The sequence below is a fragment of the Triticum aestivum genome, chromosome 5A (assembly GCF_018294505.1).
Source record: "Triticum aestivum cultivar Chinese Spring chromosome 5A, IWGSC CS RefSeq v2.1, whole genome shotgun sequence".
NCBI lineage: Eukaryota > Viridiplantae > Streptophyta > Magnoliopsida > Poales > Poaceae > Triticum > Triticum aestivum.
In genome coordinates, this window is record NC_057806.1 from 427,205,349 (window position 1) to 427,216,379 (window position 11,031).

General features: G+C 43.0%; 1 protein-coding gene across 1 annotated transcript; it reads right to left on the reverse strand.

Annotated features, from left to right (window-relative positions):
• Nucleotides 1-819: 819 nt before the first annotated feature.
• On the reverse strand, nt 820-4,356 carry LOC123103759 (probable polygalacturonase). The gene is made up of 5 exons (XM_044525436.1): nt 3,423-4,356; nt 2,974-3,094; nt 2,186-2,434; nt 1,802-1,955; nt 820-1,605 (listed from the first exon to the last, which is right to left on the reverse strand). Exons 1-5 carry the CDS (start codon nt 3,966-3,968, stop codon nt 1,080-1,082), a joined length of 1,596 nt encoding a protein of 531 aa, XP_044381371.1. The 5' UTR covers nt 3,969-4,356; the 3' UTR covers nt 820-1,079.
• Nucleotides 4,357-11,031: the final 6,675 nt, after the last annotated feature.

Consider the following 11,031-nt stretch of genomic DNA (forward strand, 5'->3'; position numbering starts at 1 on the left):
TTTTGGAGACTGAGCTTCATGAAGCCCTTTATTTTGAATAATTCAAAATTCATAAATTTCAGTTTCAAAAAATTCTGAAAAAAATACACATGTATGCAAGGATGTAAAGTGTATGTGTGGAAAATTTCAGGATGAAATACCTTGAATTGCAAGCTGTACAAAAAAACCAAAATCATGGACTTTATAGATGAACAGTACATATGCTAAAAGGCTCCAGATTTGTCTTTTTTGTGTAGCTCACATTTTAATGTATTTCAGCCTGAAAATTTGCACACATGTACATTATGTATCTAGGTATATGCGTATTTATTTTCAGAATTTTTTGAAACTGAAATTTATGAATTTTAAAGTTTTCAAATAAAGGCCTCCATGGAGCTCGGTCTCCGTTTGGCATTTTCGCGTATGTAGTCCTTGTTAAAATCTCTAAAAAGTGTTATATTTAGGAATGGAGGGAGTATATACTGCTGATCCCTGACATGAACAAACTTGATTAATATTGCATTTCAAACCTTTCTCAGTCAACTGAGGTTGGTTCTCGCCTCCCTCAAAAAAAATATGGTGCTCACCCTCTATGAATCCGTAAATCAGAGAGCATGCTGCGAAAGAAAGAAAAAAGAATAATGCCCTACTTTTTCAAATGTAATTCGAAAGCCAAAGAGAAAATCAAACCAAAAGAAGCTGTGCTGCCACTGCTTCACCAAAAGACTAGCAGAATAAGATTTGTTCCACTTACACAAGGGACAAGGTGTTTTACCCTGTATGGCTGTACTGACGTTATTTCGAAGACCTTTTGACAGAGTGAGATATCCAAACCGAACATAAAAAAACAGCTGCTGTTAATATTGTTGTTAGTGAGGTTTTAATTGTTTAATTCGTGTGTAGAAATACAGGGATGAAATGTGAAAACAGATGCATCATTCTATGACACAGTATAGACAAGTCTGGGCCTCCTTAAATACACGCCTGAGACAAAGGGAGGTGTAAACAGCTACAAACAAAATTCCCTGTGTATGCAGTAAAGCAAGACTAAGCTGACCACTGGATACTCCTAAAATAGTACAGTGAGACGAACCGCCGTGTCAGAAACTGTAGTCGATATCTGAAATGTTCTGCAGTGTCGATTGTTTAACCATCTCGCGCCGCTCATTGTACAGGTCCAGGTTCTTGCAGGGCACAGGGAAAACATAGCCGATGACCTGCCCCTGGACGAAGGAGCACTGGAAAACATGGTGCTTCTTGTCAAGTATACCAACCGACATATCATGGAAAGTAACATTCCTCACGGGGATCTCTGCGCTCCCTTGTATCCTGACGGGTACCCGCACCCTTTGCCCATGGATTGACATATAAGAGATGTTACCGACAACAGGAACAGCCTTCGGGTCGAACCGTTCATCTGGGTGCTCGTTATAGTCGGTCTTTATCACGATACCAACCCGGACATTTTCTAGGGTTATGTTTCTGTAGACAATGTTGTTTACATAGGCCCCTCTTCCAGGGGCAGTCTTTATCCTCACACCTCGCCGCGAACTCCAAATGTGGACGTTCTCTACCAAAACGTTTGAGACACCACCAGACATCTCGCTTCCTATAGACACGCCAGCACTGTCCAGAAGGGAAAAGAGATTAAACACGCAATTAAGCTGATCTGACAAACTTTGACTAGTAACGCCCATACATTTCAGAGTAATTCACTGTACATGAAAAGCTGCATTTTGGTACTATTAACGTTCTTATTCGCCAATCTCAACTGATAAATTAACAGAAGGGCTAACACAGTGAACCAAAACAAATGAATTACCTGACCATTGAGCGGATTATGACATTGCGAACAGTGATGTTAGTAGACGGACGCCCATAAGCAATTCCATATTGATCCCAACCACTCTTTATAGCTACCCCGTCATCACCAACAGAAATATAGCAATTTTCAATCATCACATTCTCGCAAGAATCTGCATAAGCAGTAAACGCAACTGAGAATCTGAGTGTTGTATAAAATGTTCCAAATCATATAATAACAAGTTAAGAAACCAAGATAACATGGAAGTACAAAGTTGTAGGGTTCATATTGTCAATGAATATGAAGAGGCTAGATTGTTATCCAGTCATTGAACAATGTGAGCTGTAGCTGAAACGAATCAGAGCTCAGGAATCAAGTAAACCGCAAAAGTTGGAAAATGACCTGGATCTATCCCGTCGGTGTTTGGAGCCCCAGCAATTGGAGCCAGAATAGTAGTTCCCGAGACTGTGACATCCTTGCAGTCATACAGATGAAGTGTCCAGAAGGGAGAATCACGTAATGTGATGTTAGAAATAGTAATGTTACTTGACCGCATGAGCTGAACAAGAGGACCCCTGGTGTGATTCAGGAGTTTCTTGCGAAATTTGATCCACCAACTTTGGCCTTGCCCATTTATAGTGCCATTATGACCTATTAGACAGATAAAGAGATGATGAGTCTCAGCTAACGAAATGTCTGACCAATTTGAGGACAAAAAGGCTGATAGAAAGAATATTTAGCAATTAAATTGGCACATTAGAATCATGGCTACACATTCATGATTATTCTGGTAACAGGTAACAATATCTTCACATGAATAACCAACAAAACTGTTGGTCTTATATTCAAAATACTTAATAGGAGGCATCATAACATAGGATCATCCAACATACTTTCATGGTGGGACTTAATGATCTATAAGATAGGTGGTCGCAAATACGGATACTTCATTTTAACAATTTCACTTATGTTCCTATGTTTAGCAATTAGGGTGTTAATTTAAAGGCCACACACACCATAATATGATGGCAGTCAATCCTTGCTTTAATTTCAGAATGCAAACACAAAGTTCAAAGTAATAATTAAGCATTGAAATGGACTAAGCAAGTAAACATATATAGAAAAAACATAAAGTTCACACTATCATGAGCGTTAAAATGCAACAAAAGGAAACGTACAATATTACTTACCGGTTATAATCACATCCTTCAGGTCTTGACCATGTATTAGGCTCCCATATCGAGGTCCCTTATGCTCTCTTCCGTATCCATATGACGGTAATGGGGACATCAATGGCCAGTATCTTTCATCCTTACATGTAAGTAACGCAATAAGCTGTCAATGTTGACTCATTGGAAGAAAATGCACCAGACTGTAAAAGTTACAGCCAAACGATATGTAAGAACATCCTAGTTCAACTTCCTCTAAGTTTGAAACAAAATGACATCACTGTAATTCCTTTACAGACTAAGCATGAGTGGACAGGAACAGTGTTATTCTAGAGCCAATGTGAGTCATTAATTCAATATATGCTTTAATGGTTTAACTATACCAATTTGTGACTAGTCATACAATCTTGTCAAAACTTGTGACAGTAAAATTAAGCAAGCTGATGGAGAGTGCAGCTGAAATGTCTCACCTGGACCCCGAGGATCTCAGCGCCTGCAGCGAGGAAGAGCGTCATGTGGCTGGTGAGGTTAAACGGCGCGGTGAGCCACCGGCCGGCAGGCACGGTGAGCCTCCCGCCGCCCCTCTCCGAGATGGCCGCCACCGCGGCCTCGAAGGCCGCCGTGTTGACCGTCCGCCCGTCCCCGACGCCCCCAAACTCCCTCAAGTCGTACACCGGCGGCGAGGCCACCCACTGGCCCATCGAGGCTGCGGCAGACGGCGCGCGCTTGGGCATGGGCGGCCGGTTGTAGAGCCGCAGGCGGCCCATGGAGGTGTTCTGCCACAGGAAGACGAGCACGAAGCCGACGAGCCAGAGCGCGACCAGGTACGCCCTGTAGGACGGCGAGATCGCCGGCGGCGCCCACCGCCGGTGGTGGAACTGGTGCGCGCCCCGGCTTAGCGCGGCGCGCGGGGAGGACAGCACCGCCGGGCCGGAGGAGGCCGACGCCGCCGCCGCGGCGGCTGCGGCGGCGACGGAGGCGCGCGGGGAGGAGACGCCGACGGCGATCTCCGCCATCGGATCCGGTCGGCGCGCGGGCGGGGGCGGGATCTACGTGCTACGCCGCGCTGTACCAACCGGTTGGTGCGTCTGTCGGGGGGGTGCTGCTAGGGTTTTGCTGCCCATGGAGGTGGGGGAGGAAGCGGGAGCGCGGCGGTGGTGGTGAGCCGGACCTCGGGAGCACTAGTTTTAAAAGGGCGGGAGGCGGTGAGGTCACTGGCACTTGAGCGCGGTGGCGCAGTGGTGGTGCCGGCCGTGGGGTTGGGGGAGGAACCACGACGAGACGACGGCCAGCAAGACGGCGGAATGACCGAATAGCCCCCCTGGCCCCTGCGTACTGCCGTCAGACTGTGCGGGCCGTTGGATTGACTGACTCGAGTTGGCCGTGGCTCTGTTTGTTGCTTCTACGCTTCCGCTGATGCTGAGCCCCAGAAGTACTCCCCCTCCGCTTCCCCTTTTTCGCTTTTTTAACAACATCCGGTCTATTCTTCATCTATCTTGTCAGTACAAAACACTAGTAGAAGTGACAAATAGATTCAGGTTTTAGACTACCTCTTTTCCGAAATTCATTCAGATCTTTTATTAAAGCTTAGCATAAGTACAAAGCATCTAAAACATAATAAAAATTACATTAAGATTCTAAGACCCCAAACAATCACTACTGCTGTCAGAGCAAGCCGCCGACGCGTAGTTGTCGTCGTTCCCCTACCGGAGCCGGCTTGACCTTGTCGATGACAGCCGGGAAGTCTTCGTACACGTGCCCCTAAGGGCCACCGCCTGAAGTCGTTATCGTCGCCGTTGAACCCTTGCATGGGTCTGAAGCATCTGACGCCAAATCTCGCCATAAGATGAGAAACCCTAATCTCACCGCCCCAAAGAGACAATAGGAACCTACGCCGGAGCTCCGTTTACTACATCCAAATGGACGAACTCGAGGAGGATCAGAGCCTGGAACACAAACTTAAAGAAGTAGCGCCGCCATCCGCCGCACCGCACCTAGGAGGACTAAAAAAACCTAACATAAACTACTAACCGGAGCGGACGCAACGGGATTCCCCTTCCCGCCACTGGCCGTCGGAGCAACAGACAGAGGTGAGGCAAATCCACGGACTCACCGGTGAAATTTGAAGGAGAAAGTTTGCCCTAGCCACCTAGGGTCCAAGGGTTTTAGACTACCTCTAGACACACAAACAAGGACTGTATCCATCGAAGATTAACATAGACCGAATCTCGCGAGATTCTTTTTGGTTTATTGGGATCATGTAAAATCACATCAATTAGGGGGGAAAAAGAGGAAATAATTAAGTAAGAAAGTTCTAATACTATGTGCATGGAACCCTCAATAAAAATTACTACGTGCATGGTCCTCTTACTCATTCATGCCTTGGTGGGGTTTATATTGGAAAATTACATAATTAAATATGAACAAAGCTATATTATTATTATTATTACTACTACTACTAACATATAATTTATTATTATATTTGCATATTTCATAGTTGTAGAATGTTTATTATATATGAGTAGTATGGATGATGCATTTTAATGTGTGTCTTTTCTGAACTTTATTTTGCATCCATATTATAGCTTTGTATTTCTCTCCGATCTATCCGTTTAATTTGGCCAACTAGATTGATTTATCTTCAGCAGGAGAGGTGCCTTGTAATTGGTTCAATCTTGCAGTGTCGTCACCCAGTGACAGAAGGGGTGGCGAGACACGTTGTATTGTTGCATTTAAGTGTAAAAGAACGGGGTTTATTCATACTGATTGGGTTTACTTTGTCTACATCATGTTATCATACTTCATGCATTACTCTGTTTGCCATGAACTTAATACCTAGAGAGGGGAGCACAGAAGCGCTCTCAAACTGGAGTAATAGTAGTAGATGCAGAATTGTTTCGGTCTACTTGTCACGGACGTGATGCCTATCTATGTGATTGTTGCCATCAATAACATCATAACTACACATTGTTTTATCAATTGCCCAACAGTAATTTGTTTACCCACAGTATGCTATGTGTTCGAGAGAGAAGCCTTTAGGGAAAACTATGCCCCCCCAGGTCTACTTAATCATATTGCTAGAAGCCAAAAATATTTGCTGCAATTTTTTTACTTTTTTTTATATATCTATCACCATCAGAATTATCCTTGCAAGTAATGAGTTCAGCGGGATTGACAACCCTCTTGCCCGCGTTGGGTGCAAGTGTTTGCTTTTGTGTGTGTGGGTGCTGAAGACGCAAATTTGTGTGGTTCTCCTATTGGTTCGATAACCTTTGTTCTCACTGAGGGAGTTACTTCTCTGCTACTATATTGCTTCACCCTTTCTCTTCACAAAAAATGCCAACACATCTCACAAGTAGCACATCGCAGTTAGTGTTGGGGAACGTAGCATGCAATTTCAAAAAAATTCCTACGATCATGCAAGATCTATTTAGGAGATGCATAGCAACAAGAGGGGGAGAGTGTGTCCACGTACCCTCGTAGACCGAAAGCGGAAGCGTTAGGTTAACGTGGTTGATGTAGTCGGACGTCTTCGTGATCAGCACACGTTCAGCTCGATGACGTCCCTCGAACTCTTGATCCAGCAGAGGGTCGACCGAGAGTTTCGTCAGCACGACGGTGTGGTGACGGTGATGGTGATGTGATCCGCGCTGGGATTTGCCTAAGCACTACGTGAATATGACCAGAGGAGTAAACTGTGGAGGGAGACGCCGCATACGGCTTGGAACAATTGGTGTATCTCCAAGGGGTGCCCTTCCCACGTATATAAAGGAGGGAGAGGGAGGAGGCCGGCCCTATGGGGGCGCCAAGAGGGGGGAGTCCTACTAGGACTCCCAGCCCTAGTAGGATTCGCCCCCCCCTCTTATTCCTTCTCATGGAGGGGGAAAAGGGGGAAGGGAGAGGGAAGAGGAGAAGGAAAGGGGGGCGCGCCCCCTCCCCTAGTCCAATTCGGACTCCCTATGAGAGGGGGGCGCGACCACCCCTTGTGGGCTGCCTCCCCACTCCCCTATGGCCCATGTAGGCCCAATACTTCTCCGGGGGGGGAGGGCCCTCGGTACTCCGAAAAACACCCAAACCATTCGGTGTCTGAATACTGTCGTCCAATATATCAATGTTTACCTCTCGACCATTTCGAGACTCCTCATCATGTCCGTGATCTCATCTGGGACTTCGAACAATCTTCGGTCACCAAAACACATAACTCATAATACAAATTGTCATCGAACGTTAAGCATATGGACCCTACAGGTTCGAGAACTATGTAGACATGACCGAGACACATCTCCGATCAATAACCAACAGCAGAACATGGATGCTCATATTGGTTCCTACATATTCTACGAAGATCTTTATCGGTCAAACCGCAATGACAACAGACGTTATTCCCTTTGTCATCGATATGTTACTTGCCCGAGATTCGATCGTCGGTATCATCATACCTAGTTCAATCTCGTTACTGGCAAGTCTTTTTACTCGTTCCGTATTGCATCATCCCGCAACTAACTCATTAATCACATTACTTGCAAGGCTTATCATGATGTGCATTACCGAGAGGGCCCAGAGATACCTCTCAGATACTCGGAGTGACAAATCCTAATCTCGATCTATGCCAACCCAACAAACACCTTCGGAGACACCTGTAGAGCATCTTTATAATCACCCAGTTACGTTGTGATGTTTGATAGCACACAAGGTGTTCCTCCGGTATTCGGGAGTTGCATAATCTCATAGTCAAAGGAATATGTATTTGACATGAAGAAAGCAATAGCAATAAAACTTAACGATCATTATAAGCTAACGGATGGGTCTTGTCCATCACATCATTCTCCTAATGATGTGATCACGTTCATCAAATGACAACACATGTCTATCGTTAGGGAACTTAACCATCTTTGATTAACGAGCTAGTCAAGTAGAGGCATACAAGGGACACTTTGTTTTGTCTATGTATTCACACATGCATCAAGTTTCCGCTTAATACAATTCTAGCATGAATAATGAACATTTATCATGATATAAGGAAATATAAATAACAACTTATTATTGCCTCTAGGGCATATTTCCTTCAGTCTCTCACTTGCGTTAGAGTCAATAATCTAGATTACACAGTAATGATTCTAGCACCCATGGAGTCTTGGTGTTGATCATGTTTTGTTCATGGAAGAGGCTTAGTCAACGAGTCTGCAATATTTAGATCCGTGTGTATTTTGCAAATCTCTATGTCTCCCTCCTTGACTTGATCGCGGATGGAGTTGAAGCGTCTCTTGATGTGTTTGGTTCTCTTGTGAAATCTGGATTCCTTTGCTAAGGCAATTGCTCCAGTATTATCACAAAATATTTTCACTGGACCCGATGCACTAGGTATTACACCTAGATCGGATGTGAACTCCTTCATCCAGAATCCTTCATTTTTTGCTTCTGAAGCAGTTATGTACTTGATGACCCACAAGTATAGGGGATCTATCGTAGTCCTTTCGATAAGTAAGAGTGTCGAACCCAACGAGGAGCAGAAGGAAATGATAAGCAGTTTTCAGTAAGGTATTCTCTGCAAGCACTGAAATTATCGGTAATAGATAGTTTGGTGATAAGGTAATTTGTAACGGGTAACAAGTAATAAAAGTAAATAAGGTGCAGCAAGATGGCCCAATCCTTTTTGTAGCAAAGGACAAGCATGGACAAACTCTTATATAAAGAAAAGCGCTCCCGAGGACACATGGGAATTATCATCAAGCTAGTTTTCATCACGCTCATATGATTCGCGTTTGGTACTTTGATAATTTGATATGTGGGTGGACCGGTGCTTTGGTACTACCCTTCATTGGACAAGCATCCCACTTATGATTAACCCCTCTTGCAAGCATCTGCAACTACAAAAGAAGTATTAAGGTAAACCTAACCATAGCATTAACATATGGATCCAAATCAGCCCCTTACGAAGCAACTCATAATCTAGGGTTTAAACTTCTGTCACTCTAGCAACCCATCATCTACTTATTACTTCCCAATGCCTTCCTCTAGGCCCAAACAACGGTGAAGTGTCATGTAGTCGACGTTCGCATGACACCACTAGAGGAGAGACAACATACATCTCATCGAAATATCGAACGAATACCAAATTCACATGACTACTTATAGCAAGACTTCTCCCATGTCCTCAGGAACAAATGTAACTACTCACAAATCATATTCATGTTCATAATCAGAGGGGTATTAATATGCATAAAGGATCTGAACATATGATCTTCCACCGAATAAACCAAATAGCATCAACTACAAGGAGTAATCAACACTACTAGCAACCCACAGGTATCAATCTGAGGCTTTGGGACAAAGATTGGATACAAGAGATGAACTAGGGTTTAAGATGAGATGGTGCCGGTGAAGATGTTGATGGAGATTTACCCCCTCCCTATGAGAGGATCGATGGTGATGACGATGGTGATGATTTCCCCCTCCCAGAGGGAAGTTTCCCTGACAGAACAGCTCCGCTGGAGCCCTAGATTGGTTCCGCCAAGTTTCTGCCTCGTGGCGGCGGAGTTTCGTTCCGTGAGCTTGCTTATGATTTTTTTTCCTGGACGAAAGACCTCATATAGAAGAAGATGGGCACCAGAGGGCACCAGAGACCTCATATAGGATTTTTCCTCCCCCAAGGTTAGACCTCATTTGTCCTCAAGCGGAAGCCGAAATCGAAAAATATGTCCACATGTTTAGAGATAGAGGTGTCGATAAAATAAGATACGGACATGAGGGTATCATGATCATTCTTATAACAGCAATATATATATATATATAGTGATACTATTCATCACCCAGGGTGCAGAATAAATTATTCTTCACCCGACGTAATCTTACGACCGCTTCATAAATAAATTACATTTGAAATACGAATAGTTACATTTATATTGATTCACTATGTAAAATTTGATACAAGAAAACAAAAAAATATGTTATAAGACCACAAATATCGCATTTTATGTATGTTTTACACTATGTTTTACGTTCGTAATTTTACGTAACATAAAATATTTTTTACGGCAAGTATATATTTTCTTACGTTCTCTTTTTACGTATGAAATAAGACAAAATTTATGGAATCTAAAAATATGGTGCATTGACGTCAAAATAGAGAGGGGTGAAGAATAAATATTCCTCACCCAGGGTGACGAATAGTGCGACCCTATATATATAAAAACTATCATTTAGTCTTTCACAATTTCTAACACTCATGCAATATTTATGGGTATGAAGTTTTAGTCGGACACAGAGAAAGATTGGGGCTTATAGTTTTGACTCCCAACATTTTACCTCAAGGGTAATGTCAACAATAATAGTTCATGAAAACTCACATCCAATTAGCTATATATTAGGATCTTTCCAACACATTGTGCTTGCCAAGAGATAAAATTTAAAAAGGAAAGGTGAAGATCACCATGACTCTTGTATGAAGTATAAGACAAGAATAAAAGATAGGCCCTTCGCAGAGGGAAGCAGAGGTTTCCATGTGCTTTTATGGTTGGATGCACAAAATCTTAATGCGAAAAAACATCACTTTATATTGCCACTTGTAATATGGACCTTTATTATGCAGTCCGTCGCTTTTATTTCTTCCACATCACAAGATCGTATAAAGCTTATTTTCTCCACACTAATAAACCATACATATTTAGAGAGCAATTTTTATTGCTTGCAACAATGACAACTTACTTGAAGGATCTTACTCAATCCATAGGTAGATATGGTGGACTCTCATGGCAAAACTGGGTTTAAGTATATTTGGAAGCACAAGTAGTATCTCTACTTGGTGCAAAGAATTTGGCTAGCATGAGAGGAAAAGGCAAGGTCAACATGTTGGATGATCCATGACAATATAATTTATTTCGGATGTAAGAAAACATAACTCATTACGTTGTCTTCCTTGTCCAACGTCAACTCTTTAGCATGTCATATTTTAATGAGTGCTCACAATCATAAAAGATGTCCAAGATAGTGTATTTATATGTGAAGACCTCTCTTTCTTTATTACTTTTTATTAATTTTACAATGACCAAAACTATGTTTATCAACTCTCAACAACTTTTA